Source organism: Trichoplusia ni, chromosome 6, assembly GCF_003590095.1.
Source record: "Trichoplusia ni isolate ovarian cell line Hi5 chromosome 6, tn1, whole genome shotgun sequence".
NCBI classification, from domain to species: domain Eukaryota; kingdom Metazoa; phylum Arthropoda; class Insecta; order Lepidoptera; family Noctuidae; genus Trichoplusia; species Trichoplusia ni.
In genome coordinates this window covers 8,511,607-8,532,773 of record NC_039483.1, presented here as the reverse complement: position 1 = coordinate 8,532,773, position 21,167 = coordinate 8,511,607, and the positions used below count along the sequence as shown (strand labels likewise).

At 37.9% G+C, this 21,167-nt stretch overlaps 2 protein-coding genes across 2 annotated transcripts in view; one reads left to right on the top strand and one right to left on the bottom strand.

Annotated features, from left to right (window-relative positions):
• The first annotated feature begins 6 nt into the window (after positions 1-6).
• On the top strand, positions 7-10,044 carry LOC113494986. Its single transcript, XM_026873540.1, has 4 exons — positions 7-397; positions 3,458-3,614; positions 7,236-7,355; positions 7,995-10,044. The coding sequence occupies exons 1-4, from the start codon at positions 353-355 to the stop codon at positions 8,972-8,974; spliced, it is 1,302 nt and encodes a 433-aa protein (XP_026729341.1). The 5' UTR covers positions 7-352; the 3' UTR covers positions 8,975-10,044.
• A 4,364-nt stretch (positions 10,045-14,408) lies between these two features.
• Positions 14,409-21,167, bottom strand: part of LOC113494732 (unconventional myosin-XV) — an 83,949-nt gene continuing 77,190 nt past the window's right edge. Inside the window, exons 25-32 of the mRNA XM_026873173.1 lie at positions 20,513-20,771; positions 19,412-19,566; positions 18,788-18,926; positions 18,228-18,356; positions 17,570-17,794; positions 16,751-17,209; positions 16,321-16,474; positions 14,409-15,695 (exon numbers count right to left, since the gene is read on the bottom strand). Of these exons, the coding sequence (XP_026728974.1) occupies positions 15,682-15,695; positions 16,321-16,474; positions 16,751-17,209; positions 17,570-17,794; positions 18,228-18,356; positions 18,788-18,926; positions 19,412-19,566; positions 20,513-20,771 (1,534 nt within the window). The 3' untranslated portion in view covers positions 14,409-15,681. The remainder of the gene's footprint in view (positions 15,696-16,320; positions 16,475-16,750; positions 17,210-17,569; positions 17,795-18,227; positions 18,357-18,787; positions 18,927-19,411; positions 19,567-20,512; positions 20,772-21,167) is intronic.

Below are 21,167 nucleotides of genomic sequence, written 5' to 3'. Positions count from 1 at the left end.
CACCCCGCACGCTTTATAAATGCTCACAGCATAAGGAGGCCGGAGTTGATTGATACGCTCGCATCCACTTACTAACGAGATAAGCTTTGAGTGTTGCAGTCGAGCCTTGCGCGACACGACCGCTGCTCGCCCACACCGAGGCGCTTCAAGTTTTTCTTCAATGTCGCACAAACGCACCGTGAAAATGGTAGTTTGCCTCAAACAAAACACGGCGGTCGCGTCGCGCGGATGTCTCTGCTTGTAAACTATGAGTGTGTTATGTCACACGGTGTAACTCGTAGCCGCGAGTAGTGGGACGTGAGTGTCTGGTGTACCTAGCGAGCAGCAACCAGCTGGCAGCTGGCGAGCGGCGATGGCGATCTGTGACAAGTGGGTCGGCTTGAAGATAGTCGAGTTTGTGAGTAGCTTTATGTATTGCAACACAAGTTTGGTGATGCAAACGTTTTCGATTTGGTAATAGTATTTATTAGATTAGCTGGTCATGTATGTGTTCATAGAACAGATAATAATTTAGGTAGGTAATTTCTTAAAGAATATCCTAGGCAGCTTTTTACGGCGTAACAAAATGTTGTTATAATTTTGTTTACTATTACTTTTAATACTGTTATTCTAATAACCATCAAGATCCAACAAAAGAAAAATAAATATAATTTGATAGTGGTATTTATTTTATGAAATTAATTTAGTATTTACTACAAAAGAATACTGAAAAGTTAAGCAGTGAATTAATTGAGGCTAAACAGCTTCAACCCATTTTGATAAAATTGGGTGGACCTGATTTTGGTGGTCATCTAATTTTATTTAACCAAAACGTTGTACGTACCATTTTTACACGTTTTTCCGCTCAAATTGATATTCATGCCAACTAAGCCTAAGGCAAGTATACTATTATCTCATAAAACACTGGTTCGAAACGAAGGTTTAACCTGCATACCTTAGTGATAAATATTTGACTTTCAACATAATGCATATGTTACGCAGCTATCCTTATCGTAGCCAAACTGTTTGACAACAGGTAGATAGTCAAACATGCTTAGTCGGTCAAGAGAAAATTCTGTGTAAGTGGTTGCATAAGGGACAGGCGACCGACCAAAGTTATCCGAAAGAATATATCACGCCTTAGTTCGTAGTTTAACAGGTATTATGTATAGTTTTCACAGACAATAGGTAGCAAGCAATATAAATAGTATAAACACTCTAATTTGTTTACTAAAATACTTGTTCATTAATTACATACTGTTGTATGTCAAATATGCACCTTTATTACACCTGCTCAATATGTTTATGGAAGTCCATCTGACCTGTACCTCTTTTTGTCTCATTTATATTTTTAACTCCATAAAGAAAAGTTCATTGTTTAATATACATTGTATGAATACTTAAATCCTTACAGTAATATTTTTTCACCTATGTTACATCTAAACATGGTATAAAATTGGCTTTTAACTTTTTATTATATAATCATGTATTTTTTGAAAAATTCATTCATTTTTTATTTTCGTTTTGACCAACTAGATTTATTTTGATTTGATTATTTTTTTTGATTTCGCTCCCGCTTTTATTTTGCCTAGGCTATACCTTATTTATATCGGGCACTAGTTTGTTTATTTCTTGATTAGTCTTACGAAGCCCTAAACGTTAACTGGCGTTAATCCAAATATCCTGTTCAGTATGGTATAAACATTTTGATCAGATGAATGCAGATGGACAGACAGGCATGTTTACACATTGCACATTAATTGTCAATATATAACTAGTAAAGGCATTATTATGAGCTACTAGGACTCGCGGCAACGGGGGTTTTCTTCCCGCTAAAGTACAGTAAATATTGGTTGTAAATCTAGCACAACCATAAAATCTAGTTTCTGCTTGTAATTATAGTGATTACCTACGTCTACTGCAGTACGGCAGGTTCAATGTCTAATTATTATTATACAACTTGATAAATACTTAACCGTTGACTCACTGCCTTAATGCTAACTGCCAAAGAATGCCTTTACCAACTCAATTTTTTTGTGGTTCTGGTATACCTAACTCAAGAAATGGTGGTTGTTCGTTAAGAATTGTCTCATTGTGCAGTGGCATTTTTTACACTACATGCGCTTGATCACTTGCTATGTTATTTATGTTACTGAAAGATATGTAATAAACAAAGAAGTAATCATATCAAGTTTTTGTATTTGACTGCGAGTAGGATTGTGAAGCTCTGTGATTTCATAACTTGTTGCTAATTAAAAGATAACATTTCATAGTTTATTGTAATGTGGGAAATCTTAGTTTTAGATGAAAACAACTATTCGACGTTTACTTAGTGATTCTTGGTATACCTAAGTCGTTAAGCTTGACCCTACTTAAATAGAATTGAAATACTTCAACTTTTACCATTTTTATATTATTATATTTACGATCAAGTTTTAGTATTTCACATTATGCTTTAAGCTTGTGTAATATTTCTGAACCTTGTATAGTCATTTCGCCCCTATTTAGTAATGCCCTTTGGTAACACACCTCTCATTGTACTTATAATAGATGCCAAAAAGAATTCAAATTACTATGTTTATATATTAGCACTAGCTTAAATTCGATGTCGCTGTTTGTATGCAGTACAAGACTATAGAAAATGTTAAATTACTGCTCAATGTCAATTTGTTTAGGCGCCCCAAATTAGACTACGCCGGAAATTTCAATATATAATGGCTAAAAATATTAGCATGCAGCACACAGAGACTTAATACTCCCCAAGTTAAAAAAAATGGTAAGCTTCTTAACGCGTTTAAAAAAAAATACACTCATTACTTAAATTATATAAATAGTAGGTATTGTCTTTCCGTATTCAGTACACACAAATTTACGTGTTGTTACAATAATTAAGAGTTGCGCTCGCGCCGAACTGCGCACGCGCTTCTCCAATGTCGGTCCCACGGTGGACAGTGACGTCACACGCGACAATCGCGCGACGAAGGACTGACGCTGGTGCTCGACAGCCGCCTATTGTTGCTAGGACAATAGCGATATTTCCTTTTGGGATGTCCTATACGTGTGTCGTTTACAAGGCCTAAGTTTTTGCAAATGCAATTGTTTATTATTTTTATGCTAAGGAGTTAGTACAAAACATTAAATTGAAGCTACTTTTCGTTAAAAGTTACCATGTAATAAATAGTCGCGATTTGCTTAGTTAAGCATGCATTTATGCAGTCAAGCCATTACGATCCGTAAGATCGTACTATAGTCCTTGATGGCGATGGGCCGATGAATTGATATTGATAAAGTTTGCTATTCCGAAGCAGAAGGTAATAATTTATATTTTAGTAAACGTAGCAGTTCATTTTTTAATTATAACAGTCCTTTGGAGTAGAGTTGACCTAGATTCCGCATTAAAAGCAACTAAAATTTTCCTATTACAATGCTGTGGATGTTTAAAAACTCTGTATATTTCTAATAGAATGTTATCCCACAGTTGATGTGCGTCGCCTGCCTAGTCGTGAAGCGCGTGTCACAAGATGACGAGGCCCGGCTGGCGCTGCTGCTGCAGAAGCTGTCGCGGGAGTGGTCACTCCTCACATCGGTCACGTGGGACTCCGTCGGCGGAGCCTTCGCAGACGCTATATACGGAGGTACGTGGCTCCAGTACCGAGATATTTGTTACACTTACATCTCATACATGTAGAAGGTCAGGTCGGTGACCTACCTTTGTTGATTGAAGGTGTAGTGGCGCAAGTTTTGCGCTGACATATACCACCGCTTATGCATGTACCTTATTACTAACACTATTGACAAAATCTACTTCCAAGACAACTTTGTTACCAATTTTCTATTTGGATGCAGGAATTTTCTGTATACGGGTTTGAAATTTTAACCTATATTATTACAATATACTATATTGTATAAATAGGTGTCATCACAAATTCTCTTGCGAATTTGAAAATTTAGGTCTTATTAGAACTGCTTATGTTGTTTGATCGAGACAAACTAGGTCGACCTGCGGCCAGTAACATGCGTTGTTTATTTCTAACACCATTTGCACTAAGTTCATACCAACCCTGTTAACGACAAACTCATAAAAATACGCTATAACTAAAGGCTGGGGCGGAGAATGGTAGGAAAGGCATCAAACTTATATCAACAAGGTATTTAGGTCACATAAACAAAAGGAGATTTCTCAATTCGAACGAACCTAAGTAAGCTTTTTCACAAAGATTTTTATACAGCATTGTTTGCAAGTTCAGTTAGGAAACAAGAATTTTACCCAGGATCCTTTATCAGGCTCTACTTTACATCTCGGCATCATAAACAACATGATTACATAAAAAGCATGTTGTATCCTACATACTCGTGTAATCTAAGCTAGGATTATTATGCGATGTCAATGTGATTACAAAACCTAAACATTGTACCACAAACAAGAAGACATGCTCTTTATAAAGTAATTTATGAAGTGCAGTCAATCCATCACACTAACAAATACCTTACGAAGTCGGTCGTGCCGCCTTTGTGTGTGATATCATTTGTGCCGAGCAGTAAACAACATTAATATACAAGATATGTTGTGTTACTTACGTAATATCTATTTATTATTGAACTTGTTCCTCAGGTACCTATGTACTTCGTATTTATTACCGTCTAAAGATTATGTACCTTCAGCTGATTTATATTCAATTTTGCGATTGTAGCAGTTTAATAGATTAACATGAGCTAAGTATTTTTTATTTATTTACGTCAGCATTAATATATCTCTACTAAAACCTTTTTTTATTAACTTTTAGATGTTAAAGAAGCGATGATCATTAAAAAGACGCACTTTTAATATTATATCAGTCGTTTGACATTTTTGAACACAGGCATATAAAAAAACATTAAGTGTGTCAATATAAAACTTCTTGCAAAAAAATATACCTTTGCATTTACGTTAATTCAATCTTTATGATGATTGCAACATTGCAGTAGAGTTGATGTTTTATTGAATACTTGATGTTAATATTCTACTTAGTACTTCAGTTTAGTATCAATGATCTCTGTTAGTGCTCTTAGGTCAAATTAGTACTGTTAAGATATTCGACAAAATCCATAGCTAGTGTGTCAGCCAGTGCTGACGATACAAGCCAAGTTTGAAATGTTGCAAATCAATTTTATCTGTCGAACTCTACAAGAGCATCGAAGAGGATGGCTCTGCTAAAGCTTAATTGGAAAAGTTTAACCATTGATAGACACATAGAAATGAAGATTTTACGTGCACAAATACATCCAGACTCAGAACAAGCATTAGTGGATCACACAAATGCTTGTACTACGCGGGGATCGAACCTGCGACACGTCATTTTATTACCTGATTTATTTATTTATTTATTTATTTATTTATTTTTAAAACGCCGCGCAGTTTCAAGTACATGCAAAATATTACCTTATCTTAGTACATAGCTGGTAGCGTTTCGTGTCCGGCCACCTTTAAGTTCACACCTTGCTTGGGCTCGGCGGTATATTACGCAACACGCATGCGTTCGCGTTTGGACGAGGTCGACTTGGGTACGTACGTTATGGCGTTTGTAAATCTGTCTCGGGAAGATTATGTGACTATAGCGTGTTAATTACATATTATGATAGTACTTTGCTGACATAATTATTGTGATCGAGACCACTGGCTTAACCTTGCGGTTGTCATCGTATTCTGTTACACGAATTATATATTGAGGTCTTTGCTAATTTATCCATTATAGCAGAAGTTTAGTTCTAATATAAATTATGATTAAATAAATATAGTTTATAAACACTATTTTTAATATAATTTAACAAATCTGTGATCCTTTTTAACATATTACATTATTTACTTTCGCATTTAAAAATTACTCGTATTCAAATTTCCCTTATGGCCTGAAAAAATGAGCCTATTATACTTTCAATATCAATGTTGCAATACAATATTGCGTTTCCCCTATCTGTCGTGGATAAGTTTAGATATTGATAAACTAACGATTACTCATGGTCACCATGTAGGTACTTACAAATTGTTGGATTAATAGGTCAACAGGTGAGTAAGACGTACAAAACACAATGGAGGAAAACGGCTTGAGTAAATGTTTATTATCATTATTATCTAGTCAGGATGGCAGGTTCAATTTAATATAGGCACCTACTGTTTTCCTAGGCAAGTGTAAATAGTAAATACCTGGCATTCAATAGTTTATTCTGATATAATTGCTAAAATTGTACTATAAAGTATGAACGAAGTTCTTACACCCAAAATACTGTAAATTTCTTCCTATCCTAATTTAAACAGCACACTATTCTCACAATTCTCATGACACTATAATTTAACAGTTATTTAATTACGAGTAGAGTTCATTATAAGCAGGTATGGAAAATATAAATGCACACATCAATTGAGTAGACGTTATAGAGCGTTTAGTTGATAAAAATATTCTTATAAACGTGTGGACCGCAATAGATTAGCCAGTTCAATGTAACTTTATAAAAAGCTCAGGTAACTGTCCATCATTATGAAACCACAATATCACTGCAGGTAGATAATATAGTGTAAAGCTGTACTTTTATGCGTTTTACGTCGATTTTATGATGTATAAAGTATAAAGATATTGGTACTTTTATGTAGAGGTAAGCTCTGCCTACGACCAGGCCTTCGTATCGGTTGATAAGCTTCTGAGAAATTGAAGACGTTATGTTATTAAAGAAAACGTTATGTTATTAAAATAAATTAATAAAACGAATGCGAGTAAGCTCATTGTTTAATCAATGTAACTAGTCGCCTAATGACAATATTTTTTAGTAACTCTTATAATTTAATCGGCTTGACGTAGTATTAAATAAATAGTTCGTAGGTTTCACAAAAAACCCGACATCGGTAGCCGACCCCAACATAGTTGGGAAAAGGCTAGGCCAATGATGATGGTTCACAAAAAACCCGCATGTCAAAACTTATTTATCGCATACTAGATTTCAGCAGAGGCGAGGGTTGCCGCGGGCCCCGGTACACAAAGGGAGAAAGATTGCTCCCTTTGCTTTATGTGTGGATCAGTAGATTTTAGTCAGTTAAATTCTGACACTCTCTTCTGCTCATCCAAAAGCGGGATGCGGAAGTGCACGCATTAGATGATCTCCCATCCGGAACAAAACTACAAATAAAATTGATTTTCAAGAACCTGAGGCAACCTTTTTAACTCACTGCTATCCTATCTCACCATTTGCACCATACATACATGATGTGATGTTCTGTTTGTCGCCAGGTTACGTCATCATAACGTTTGGGCTAATAGTGGCTCGGGTCTTCCAAGAGATACCGAAGGGACGGCGGATACTAGAGGGATACTTTCTCGGCTTCGGAATGCTGTTCTTCCTGATACTAGGTGAGTAATACTTATGGAAATTATCACAAGATAACCTATTATTAAAATGGTACATTTGAATACTGGAAAATTGGTCATTCGCATGCATTTCTTATGCCGGTTAGAGCAGAGATATCGAATTAACTTAGCATAATTTCTGATTATAAAATATGCAGTAGAATGCGACTGAAATGATATCTATATGTAGATTCCTCTGGGAGAGTAATTATGTAATAAGAGCTAAAATGAAAAATAAATAAAAAAATATACATGAAAGCCTTAAAAAAACAACAATTTTATAAGAGTCCATTATTTAAAGTTACTATGTTTCTCTTATGTGAACATCAAATTTAATGAAGCTCTGTTGCAAAATAACCAATTATCGCTAGTTAAACGAGTTCGTAGCTTTCATTTATGCCCGATTCGTTAAATCGATATTGAATATCGTATCTTTAGAGATTTCATCATAATAACTACGTAACTAAGTACCTATAACGATTACTGCAACTATTATAATTAGCTGTTTACTCGCAGCCGAGATTTCGTTTGACAATCTTTTTTCCGAATGTGAGTAACTCAGCTGTAGAACCGCAGACATCTAGATAATCCTACAAGGTTGTTTACCAAATTCCAAAGAATAATATTTTTCGTATTCCTCAGGTGGCCTGGAGCTTGCGTCCCTGGACTCAGTGCCGAAGTCGTTGATAGTGAACGCGTCGGTCCTCGGCTCCTTGTCTCTAATCGTCGCCGCCTTATTCCTCATAGACCTGATGGGCCCCAGAATATATTCAACCACGCAAAACACTCAAACAGATACAGGTGTGTCTTCGCCAAAAGCTGACAAGAAGGTGTCTATAATCTCATCGCCAAATGTCAATGGACATATGACCAATACAAATGGAGCGAATGGTGTCGCCAACGGCAAACCCAATGCAGCCAATGGTAAAGCGAATGGCCACGTGCCGCCTGAAAGACCAAAGGACCTAGACTTAGAGAAGAATGAAATAGATAAGGACACAAAGAAAGAAGAAATGACACTTTTCGAACAGTCTAAGACCAGTTACCCGAATTTTGACGACACCCTTGAAAAAGACGAACTACAGAAATCTAAATTTGGATCCATACGAAACGGAATGGAAGGCGGAAATTATGTCCGCTTATCCGATCCACTCTCAATACCTGACCGGTTCCATTATGAACAAGAACTTGCGAAATTCAATGAAAAGTACCTCAGAGATTATCTTGACAACTTTGCCGGGAAACTTTCCGTGAGAGAGGACTACTTACCAGAACCTCAAACTCCTGTATTCGCGAAAGTGAAGACAGGACGGTTGAAGGGTCTGTACGATGAAATGTCACCGAGTTATGAACAGAAGCGGTCAAAATCACCAACAAAGGCGAAGACAGTACCGTCACCGACTTTGCAACAACTCGAAGATTATTTACGAGGGTCGACAAGGTCGAGGAGGGCGGACACGCCAGCCTTGTTCCCCATGGAGCCTATCGAGGAGAAAGACACGACAGACGCGGAAGGCCGGGCCTCCGGCACACCCACCGACCCCGGCTACGTGCAGTACACGGCGGGCCGCTGGCCGGACAAGCGGGACCTCAGGACGCCCAGGCACAGCCCTACCAAATAGTCGTGTTAATAACAACGAATCGTGATAAAGTACATGCCGTGGACAGCGGAACTAATCCGTTGTCACATCCTGTATATATAGCCTCGATGAACAATGACTGACGAACTTAAACCACCTTCAGTGCGGGTGTATAGTGTAAGACATTTATTATAATAATTAATTATTTAATTAGATAAGAATACTAATAAACTTTTTGCATTATATTCGTCTTTATAAAGAACAACATGTATTTTAATGAATCCTTAATTCAATTATTCACAAGCTGCGTTTTCTCACATCCAAATTGCTAAGTTGTTTGAAAACAAAAGAATTAATGACATACCAAGGTAAAGCAGTAATTCGTGGAGCCTATTGACTTGTAGGAAGTTCGTTGCTCCAACATAAGTGGGAGATTAGAGTTAATTTTAAAATAATGATGTGACACATACATAAAACACATACTTAGACTAGACTGCATACATTAACAATACGCGGTAATGACCACTTCTCCTAATTACCACAGGAATGGAAACAATTGAATCATAATAAAAATATAATAAAACACAATTTATAATTGTCAACGTAATTTTCCAAATAGGTTCGGGTTTTTTAAGACGCTGGTATTAAAAAAAAAACTGTCTTTAATTTTTGGTTGTAATTACTGTAGCTTCTAAGAATTTAATTTCTGCTGCCATCGATCATACGCACACACATGGTAATATTTCCGTTTTTTTGGCAGCTAATTGCTCTGAATGTTGTTCTTACCTGTTAAAAGTGTTGTAAGTACATCGCCGACGTTATCAGACCCCATTTAGGTCGAGATATGCATTCGTCGGCAGCTGTTGGCGATTGTACACATTATTTAGTAAACATGTACGCGCTTGTGCTGTTTGTATGCTGATGCAGATATCTACATGCATATTTATGTATACGCAACAACCTTTATACATTTTCATGCTCTCGTCACAAAAAAAATAGTGCTATAAAACTTTTCGGCGACATTTTTAACGGAACCAGCTCGAGTATTACATAAAAATACTGTTAAGTGGCGTTTGATCTTTAAACCTACATTGGTTTAAGACAGTATAAATTTAAAAAGATAATTAAATAAAATAAATAAATGGTGGTCTTCGTCTACAATTAAATTTGAAATAAAAGTTAATACAATTTACAAGTATTTGACCAGATTCATTCAATAACATCCAATTGTTATTTTTTTGCGAGGACCTTGTAATTAAGCAGTTATGGCGGTGTCATTCAACGCATTTGTTTCGCAACGCATCACTTGCGCTAAATGAGTGGTTGTCTTTCAGGCAGCGTGTTAATAGGAGGGACCTTACGAATACACGGTTCATTGAGTACTAGATGTAGCAATGAATTAGTAAAGTTAGCGAATGTCAAGATCAGCGGAGGGCGAGACTAAGTGGGATTCGGAACTACGGTGAGGTGTTAAGCACCGAGCTGAAGAACTGCACTGATAAATTAAAACAACACTGTTTGGTCTGCGAGAGAGTCATTTATTGAAAATGCTTCAAAATACATATGTCAACTCATGTAACGAAACCATAGCGCGATCTAATTCGACGTCAATGCCATCTATCGCGCTATGGTTTAACAAATTACTATAAAAGTACATTTTGCTCTTGAACATGAGGTGAACGTGTCTAATTGTTTAAAAGGTTTGCTTTGTTCCTAAAAAAGAGGTGTGGTTCTTGGAAAAGCCAGGTTTTGGTGAACAAAGATTTAAAATTGGGAAGTCGATATTAGTATCTTTTCATTATATTTGTCTTAAGCGTCAGCAAAAATATGATGCTACTTTTTCTCAATTATTATTATTATACATGTACCTTTATGGGGTCTAGCAGTGGGACGTATATAGGCTGTTAGGTATATATTATTATAATTATAAGATAATAAAGAAGTATATTCTATAGTGTTATGTCGTATTAAGGTACTAGTACGTTTAGTTATTAGTTTCTATGACACCATACTTTGTGTTAAAATAAATCGATAAATACTTCAGAAACAGTTATGTTTACAATTTCTTTATCCATAATGCAACTTGCTTATCAGTTCGCACATCCGTTCGTCCGTTGCAGGCTATATAATGGAAAATGGGTCATTTCGGTGCAAGTAGTTTTATTTTGGTTTCATTGGCATTATAATAAAATATCAAGTTACTGAGGGCAGTAAAGTATGGTCAAAAGTAAGAAAGCAAATATTAAATTAAAAAAAAACACGAGGGTAAATATGTTCGACAATAGTCGTCAGATTTTCATCAAATATGTCTAAGAACATACGCACATCATCGTTCAATCTATTCGGGAGCTACGATGCCACAGACAGACACGTCAAACTTATAAATTTTACAATGTTCCTGACTAAAGCCTATGTTATTTACATGGTAGCCTATACCTACTGCACTATTATGTATAAAAGTTGTACAAGTTCTTACAAAATTGAGCATAACATTGCCTTTTTGAAAGTTACCAAACATAATTATTTAGTTTAACGACCATTTAAAAAGTCACGTAGAAGTAGTTAGTCTGTAGACTTAGTAGATTGTGTTGGTCTCATTAGCAGTTCATTGTCCGATTGTATCTATTAAGTATTTAAGTGTTTATATCCATGTCAGAAATAGTGTAAAACTAGGAAGCAACTGGTATTTAAATAAAAAAGATTAATCGTAATTTTTTCTGCACTTAATGCCAAATTATTACAGCCTCTAGGCTCTACTTTACCTTAGCTATTTATCTTCTAAATTCACAAATTTAGAGTCAATGTCTTCATGAGAAAAATGTATAGCATGACGTCAACAAATTTTCCCGCCTTGAGACCAGCGTTGTAGCAAACAATAATTATAATAATAATTTGTTTTTGTTTATGTCTCCAGTTGAAGCCGAATGATTCACGTTACTTCACGTCCAATCATAAAATGCAAATTAAATATTATTACGGATACACTTTATAATATAACGACAATGGTTATTTCTCACGAGTGCAACCTTGGAATAGGTCGTCAATAAGTTTATTAAATACTTCTTGCTACCTCATTATTTAGTGGCTGGTGATTATGTTTTAGAGGGCAAGTTCCAAGATCCAATGGGATTATTGTACTATTTCCATGAGATGAACAAGGTGACCAGAGTTTTATCGTTGTTAACTGCTTATGTAGGTATCTATTTAGATTGAGTTGACCGATTTTGACTACCTCACTGGTTTAACGACTTTCAGGTCGGATCCCGGTTCGGGCTAGAATTCGATTCTCATATTAATTACTTTGATCATCGTAAAAAACACTACAGGCTAGAGTCGGGAAGTTAGCGGTGTATCCTTACATTTTCGTATCATGCAAAGCACGTAGAGTCGTTTGTCCAACACCTGAGATGTGTAGTCGACATTTGAAACCAGAGCACGGATTGCATTACATACAAAACTTCGTAAATCGGTGCTGCACCTTTCGACACAACATATTTCCGTAGTTCCAGTATTGCACAAGCGCGTATCAAGTTACTCGTAGCAGACTACTTAAGTAGAGATAGGTTATCTAATAGTCCAAAGGAATATTAGATGCCTGTCCTCAACAGGGGTCAGGGTAGAGTGATGACGATCGAGATTGTCTATCAACTTCCTTTGGGTGATCCTAGTAAGATGCTTTTCCTATAATTTGGCCTAGAGCCTACATCTCGTTTAGCTCTTAAATAGATTCAACAAATACAAGATAATTAGTTACTCCGGTATCTCTATTCAGTATCTATCTTCTTCAGTTAATTCAACTTCCTTTTGTCCAAGATACATAACCTACGAGCTAAAATCTGTGTATTGCCTTCGGCCGTACCAGCCGAGTATTGTCGTACATGACGTGTTTCGATTGTTTATGCAACTAGTTACCACTAGCTTTCTTTAGAAGCAGTAGCATCTCGACAAATGAGGAAGGTTGCGCGGCAGTTCCCACGCGTCGCCGTCGCCGGTAAAAAGTGTCCTTTGTATGCGACGCGACGTCAAGGCTGCTAGTTTACATGTGACCCCGAGTGGTGGATGAAGAATTATCTACTGTTTATGTACTAGTAACTGCTGAGAATTAGGAAGTTTATTGTCTACCACTTGTATTGTAGGTTCTCAGACTCTTGTCTATAGTCTTCTTCGCTTTGTTGGTTGTATTTTTGACTTTAGGCTTCGTGCACCCTAAATCGCCGAGCTGCGCAGTCTGGGTACAGCTGTTAAAAAGTTTTTCTAGAATTCATAGCTGCTGTGTGTTTCGGATGATGGAATGTTGCAGAGGAGATTAACATGGCCCATGGTCATAGGCCCATGTTTTTTTACCAGCCAAATTAAAGTTGCAACATTGGTCCCAACTAAATATCCATAGGTAATGACAATAAAGTGCGATAGCAATAGAGGGCTGTGAGGTCGGTCACCTACATTTACCGTAAATTAACCTCCCAATTGACTCCAACAAGCTAACCAATGATATTTAGGTTAATGTAATTTGTGGAATATAAATAGATTGCCACATGGTATTTATTAAAAGAGGTAGTTTAATGGAGATATCAAGTACATAAATGGAGAATAAGGAGAATTAATAGTGCTCTTTGTCTCTCCAATTAAGTTTGCTGTGCTCGACAACGTCCATCATTGTTTCTATGTATTTTTACCTACCTGATAGGTTCCAATAAACGATTTGATTTTAGTAAGTAGTTGTCCATAGCACTTATCTACTCGGTACGAGTCCAGGGAAGGCTCAACTACCTACTGTTATTTGCAAAGATGGCAAGTTTGTTCAGTTTTGTTTACTTGCGGATAGTACGCAAAAAATCAAAAGAGCATTCGCTTAGCGTAATGAGTTGCTTGAAAACTGCATGGGACAAGAACTCAATGGATTTCTTGCTTCAAAAGCCGTAAATTTTCTGCACTTCTTCCAAAAGCATCTTAGCGACGAGTCTATGCAAGTAATACGAACATATCTTAGTCATAGACTTAATAAAATGCTGTAAATTAATCATAAGTAACTAATGACGATAATATCTTCGTCTAGTAACTTGTAGATCCGGCTCTGCTTTTCGGACTGTAATTAATGAATTACTTATTTTTTCTTCGAAGCCATTAAACTAGGTTTTTTGACCAAATCGCGATATGTAGCTAGTCAGTTTTTTTTAAGTTTTGTGTTAAACATATGTTTGTTTCAAAGGAGCAATTATGTAGAAATACAAATTACTCGCCTATGAACCATCATGATGTTATAAAAGAATACTTTGCTACTCGGAGTATTTGATGTTTAATAAGTTATAAGCTGGGGCGGTCTGACGTTCATTCTGGAAAATTAGCAGCAAGGATTAAAATTCTTACTGCGGGAGTCGTTTTAAAAGGAAATGTCTCACCAATGTTACGCACACTTCTGCGATCATTATGTACTTCAAAAGGGTGAAGTAAAACAGGTTTAAAGAAAGACATAATATCGAAAATATAACTTTTATTTATTATCTACAATATATTCTCATACATCAGATTCATTAAATATTTTACATTATAACGAAATATATAGTAAATACATTAAACATGACTCCGACCTCGCGGTCTTTGGATAATTTCATAAAGATTTCATACTACAAACATTATATTCAATTTATATTAGTACATTACATTTAAGGTAAAATAGCACCTTTTGTTAGAGTTTGAGAAAATATAAGGCACGTAAGAACAAATCATAAAGAAGAATTTAACCTGTTTTATGTAGGTAGATAATATCAAGTTTTGTCTGTGGAAATAACGATACTATTAAGAACATAATACGAATTCCATGGACACCAAATTGAACTATCTACGTACGAAACTAATTACATAATTATAATATGTACCATACACTATGATAATCTTGACAACTTTACGCACGTTGGTGGCAAGGTGCGAACTTATGTGGCAATAAAGTGTGGAGGTGCGGCGCGAATAAGCTATAACGGCCACCCCTTACGTGGTGCCAACATTCACATCCTAATTTTTATTTGTCTGACCTTTTTGGCCGAGTTGTCAAGTTTGAGCAATGTGTTCTATATTTAAATGTCCGTAGAACATAATCGGTTCGCTTTACGAATTCAGATATACAAATACAATATTTATTTGGTTGTTTTAGCTTGGGTGACTGGTTATTTACTGCATACAATATTTTTATACATCATTTCTCAATTTAAAAATGTTCGTCGGTTAGAACGGTCGCAGCAATAGTTGTGGACGCTTCAAATCTTGTTCTGTTTTGGTGGGAAACACAAATGGCCCACGCCTTACATCCGTATCTTACTCACATGATAAAATCTAAATTAATCGAGTGTACTTGAAATAATTGCATTGTGTTCGAAATGTATACAATTTAAATTATCTATAGGTAAATAACGTAATATAAATTCATACTTTTTGGTTAAAAGTATTGGAATGTATATGAGATTACTTGTTCCTTAAAATAATGCTCTTATATAAATACTTAACAAACGAGCGATGACTAAAATGAAAATAGAAGTACGTACGACTAAAGCGCGGGGCGCGTAACATTTTGTGCCCTAAAATCCTATTATCATTTCAATCGGTTGCGTCTTAATACTAGGTTCAGATCTGTGTCGGACGGATACGATGCGTTGAGGTAAGTACGTGAACATGCACATGCGCGTATAACGTTACATTATATAATACACTGCACACTCATCCAGTCTGTGTAACTTTGATTCCGTTTGATTCGCTTTTCAATTGTTGAAAGCTGAAACAAAAATCATATCGTTATGAAGGATTCATATACAAGTTGTGTTAATTTTTATGAATCTGCACCTGTTTTCATCTAGGTAAGAAAAAAGGTAAGTTTTTATATATTTTTCGCAAACAACGCGAAGCAGAACAGGCGTGTAATATTTTTATTAAGGTGCGGTAAAACATTATAAACCTATTTGAATGTTATATATACACGCTAGCTTTGCCAAGGATTATAATTTGCCCACATGCTTTTTTCACATAATTCAAGGTCCAATGTGTCATAAGCTATAGTTGTTTTTTTATCTAGTCCACTGTGTTCCACAGCTAGGTCTCCCCCAAATCCTGCCACGATTCTTTGTTCTGGGCGTCACGTAACCGTGGAATTAAATACACTTTTCTATAATTTTGTTGTTTTTAAATCACAATAAGAGCTCGATCAGGTATAATTTTTTACCGTTCCCCTGTAACATACAGGGGAAGGGTAAAAAAATATTACTACTTACTACTAAATTATTACTTACTAATTTCACTGATGTCATTCTATGGTACATAGTGAAGATTATAATCTATTCTATTTGCGACTAAGCCTCTATCTCCCCTCACTATATAATATATATATCAGTACATGTAGGTACCTGTGTCGTGTCGCTGGTCCCGCTGCAGCGCGATGTACTGGCGGACGAGGCGCGCCACCTCGTGCGCCTGCTCCGCCTGCAGCCGCGTGACGCGCTGCTGCAGCAGCGAGCCGCACTTTACGTCCAGGAACAGCGTGCCGTCCTCCGAGCGGACCTGACCAATATAGGAATTACGTATTATGGAACAATGGTGTGGAAGATGTTTGTTTTCACAAAAACGTTTAAATGCTATAATAATAGTAAAAGTTCCAGTATAATGTTAATTGTGAAATATTTTACAGCACAAGGAACAAGTTTGTGAGAAAAAAGAACAGTATTTTTTATAAAACAAGGAAAGAAATATATTTCTGGGATTTTCAAAGACAATTAGAGAGCATTATTGTGGTCATTTTAGGTTATTTGTTTGTTACAAGCCTTGTTCAAGCGTTACCTTCCTGGTGGAGATGAGCTCGGCGTAGGGCCAGTGCGTGTCGGTCTCGTGCGTGGCGGGGTGCAGCAGATGCACGCCGCGCCGGTTGAGCGCCAGCACGTGCTCGCGCCAGTCGCTGGCGCCCGACACGCGCCGCACCGCGAAGAACGACGAGCCGAACAGCGGCCAGCGGGACAACACCTGCAGCACGCGCGCCTTGGCGGCGGGCGGCGACAGCGCGCGCGCGGCCGGCCACTCGGCCGCCAGCCAGCCCGCCCACTTGGCGGCGCGGGGCTCGCGCAGCGCCAGCAGCGGCTTGGGCAGCAGGAAGCGCAGGTCGCGCGCGGCCGCGGGCTCGCCCAGCCCGGCCGCGCGGTGCAGCAGCGCGCCCACCGCCGCCACGTCGCGCAGCACGCCCGCGCCCGGCGCGCCGCCGCCCGGCAGCACCAGCAGCAGCCCCTCCAGGTAGTCCGGGGCCACCTGCACACGGGACACGGGAACTTAGTAGCGTTCATGGGTATTCATGATCGAATACGGAAAGGGTTTAAGAAGATAGACGGCAATCTGCCAAGTTTCCACGGGTTGGTTGGTTATTGGGTCGATAACTGGCTGGATAAGTAAACTCTGATCTGATAAATTCTAGTGGCTTTAGATTTGTGCGTACTTTACGAAACTCCGTGTAAAATTTTCTGTTATTAATGTATAGTTAGTGTAGTTTAAGTAACATGCAGTTCAAATAACAGACATTACGAAATTACTTAAAAAAATATGAACCTTTGCAAGGTTCAGAAATTCCCGGGTTTAGCCCGGGTTAAATTGATGCTAATTTGTGTCGCTCACCTGGTTGAAGAGCACCTCTGTATACAAGCTGGGCGCGTCGGGCCGGAGCGGGTGGTGCCACACGGAGCGACAGAAGATGAGGTAGAAGGGATGGTGAGCGCGCTGCAGCTCGGTGGTCACGTCCAGCACGTACTCGTCGCCCGCCAGCGGCATGGTGAGCGCGTCGCCCGCCACGATGCAGTACAGCGAGAACTCCGCGCGCTCCGCCTCGCTCGTCACGCCAATCTGGTGGGACATACACAAATACAGATGTATTATGTTGTTATAGTCACAAATTCTCCAGCACTGCTTGATCATAGGATACTGCATCAGGATATAATGAGCGATTCCGGTTGAGTCAGAAACTAGTGCGCCTGAGTGAACCGTTCTATCATTGAAGTATACACAAAAGTCGTTTTAAATTCCTCAAATATGTCTTCTGATTACGATGCTATATTCTGATTTCTCCAATCTTAGTCAAATAAGAAAAAAAATATGGTGTTAACAGCTTATAGAATTTGATTGCAACCTTTTTATATTTAGGTTTAAATAAAATTTTGGTGTCGTTCCCTCTTACATCAGGCACTTTTACCTTCACAACTACAAACTTATCGTGTTTTTTAGTGAATTAAAATATTAGAGATTAGAAAATTCCAGTAATATTTTAGTAATTACGTACCAGTTCGCAGAGCTCGTTGACGATGTCCTGCACGACGGTGGCGCAGCGCGTGTTGACGACGCGCTCGGCGCCGCCCGGCAGCCGGTACAGCTGGCGCCGCGCGGACCGACCCGCCGACACTGCGGTCACCTGTGCACACAATTATATCAATGTTTTACGGAAGGAGTCTTACAGCTGCTGGTCTAGTCGAGACTTAGGCTACTAGTGCTGTCCTAAAATCGTATATAATAATAAAAATCGGTACATCCGGCTTAAAGCTATGAGGTTATAAAAAAATACAGATAAATTGAGAACCTCCTCCATTTGGAAATCGGTTGCAAATAGCTAAGTAAGTATAGCAAGAACTTAATTCGTTTAGGTGTTTCGAGAAATTAATTCGTTACCAGTGATACTGGTAATTTCGTGAAACACCTCATAGAATATTACACGCTTCATGCGTGACAGCATGACGTTCCATTAACAGATACAAGTAATTTCCAGTTCCTTATTAGAAACCAACTTGGCGGCTGTACCAGTGATAAATAATCTTCAAAGTTACAATAAACAGTATGTATAGTTACCTCTTCCACGCTGGGCACGTTCTTCCTGCCGCCACAGCGTAGGGTCTTGCGCAGGTTGGCGAGGCAGACGGAGGCGGTGCCCTGGCAGGGCCGGCGCCGGTCTGCTGCCGCCGCTGATAGGTACTCCACTAGGAACGGCCTGGACAACAAATAGGTTTTTATAGACTTCAATGTAAGAATTGTATGCGACTTTGGATTAGTATAGATATAGGAGGGGTGGAGAATCAGCTTAGTCAGTATAAAACTACTGACGATTGCCTAAAAACATATTTATAGTGACACGCCTAAACGAAAAAAACACACGATGACAATTCCTTCAAGAGGGCGCCACGATATATTGTTCGGAATAAAAAGGAAAAACGTCAGTACTGAAATCTGGTAGAGTTAAATGATTAACTCTAAGTTTTATAACATAATAGCGAATAAAAATTACTTTCTCAGGGGCCTTAAAGACGGTTTTTTTTCTCTAGCCCACTGTGTCCCACTGCTGGGCAAAGGCCCCCAAATCCTTCCACGAATCTCAATTCTGAGCCGCATGGAGCCAGCCCGCGCGGTAATAAGAAAAAATAAAATGTTGAACTATAAACTATAAGCATTATAAAGAATAATAGAGTTCTCTCTTACCGGAGCGTGTCAGAGCATGTGAAGTAAGCGGCCAGTATGGACATAAGGCGCCAGGCGCGCTGGCAGGACTCGCCTGACGGAGACCTGTTCGAGGTGGTCTGCTTCATCAGCTGGCAGTACACCTCGTCACGCAGCTCCGGGACTGAGTGGCAGTGCTGGACATGGAAGAATTGTTGTTAGTTACAAGAGTATTCTTTAAAAGACGAATACGAAATCAGTAAATGAATTAGATTCGCCTGTGTGCTAAATTGCTATAACTTATTCACATTTCACAATGAGTAGAAATCGAAGTCAAGTTATAAAATAAGTAAATTACATACTAGGGAACAGAGTTCTTTTATTTTTCTTCACTGCAGAGCTAAGGCCTCGCTTCCTTTGTTAATAAATATTGAAATATATTTCGTGACGATCTCTTTTCTCTATTCTCTATTCTTCTCATGAACTGGAAATTACTCAGCCAATGCGTGTTTAATAGCAGTGATAGTACCACTTTGTAAAGAAATTGTCACCTGTACTAACCAAGTTCTATAGTCATAATGTCAAGAGAAATTTGTCAAATAAACTGCAGTGTCATTCATATCTCAATAGACAGTAGCCAGAAACGCAGAAGCCTTTAATTACATTAGTGAAATCGAGCCGATTGATGTTGTGTCTATAGATTTGGCAAATAAAAGCATAACCTGTCTTACGTTATCTAATTGGAAGCATATTACATATTCGATAATTGTTTATACATATATATCGATATAATTATAAACAATTATGTAATTTGTATGGAATGCAGTAATTTTTTGGAAAGCCATGGGCAAAAAAAAACAATTAGTTGTGCCTTATAACCTTATCTTAAGCCCTCGGTAATTACGACTCTGAAAAGACTGTGACATTATTCGCAATAGAAGCATTCTAGAAACTCGTTCTACCTCTCCTACTTTTCTAAAAATCTTACGTATTATATGGCAAAGTTACTCACAGACTTTAAGACTACTTCTTAGAACCCTGTACTCTATAGGGTCCAACAATATAAAAAAATATTGTATTCACACGTATGTATTGTATTATAGTATGCAAATGTATTGTATTCATATGTGTATTCACACTCACCATGAGCACAGTGTAAACACATTTAACTTCGGTGAGGTCCTGATGCATCTGCCGCTCGTTGGGCTGCAGGTCGCCGCAGTACGCGCGCACGCAGGTGAAGCACTCGAGCGCGGGCGGCGCGAGCGCGGCGGGCAGGCGCAGCAGCGGCGCCCTCAGCGGCGTCGCCTGCCACTTCACTACGTCTGTCTGGGCCTTCCATGTCCATTCGTTGCGTTTTGCCTTGCTCTTTAGTGATGAATCCGCTTTCAGGATTTCGAGTCTGTTAAAAAAGTTAAGTTTTAAATATAGCTTTCACTTTGAAATATTAGTATTATTGACACAAATTAAAAGAAACCGATTTTTATTGCCTACTGAAACCTATATTCTAAGATTCTACTTTTATATATTTCGTTTTCAGTGAGTTCTACACAGTATAATAATACGTATTATCGTATCGTCATTGTTTCTACTGATTTAAGAAGTTTTAGCTACATTTTGAACAATACTAAACAAAATTATGGAGTTGTCATATTTCGAACTATAAATCTGTATGATTGCATTTCATGCATTTCATCACATACAGATCTGGCACTCAACGCTAATTTTATAAAACAAATACCTAAAACTAGGAAATTGGCTGTCAGTTGTGATATAATAAATAAAGTAGTAGCAGTAG

Excerpts from the sequence above, each read along its gene's own strand:
- LOC113494986 (XM_026873540.1), top strand. The coding sequence starts at position 353 with ATGGCGATCTGTGACAAGTGGGTCGGCTTGAAGATAGTCGAGTTT. Across the intron at positions 398-3,457 it reads GCTTGAAGATAGTCGAGTTT|TTGATGTGCGTCGCCTGCCT; the intron begins GTGAGTAGCTTT and ends GTTATCCCACAG. Across the intron at positions 7,356-7,994 it reads GCTGTTCTTCCTGATACTAG|GTGGCCTGGAGCTTGCGTCC; the intron begins GTGAGTAATACT and ends CGTATTCCTCAG.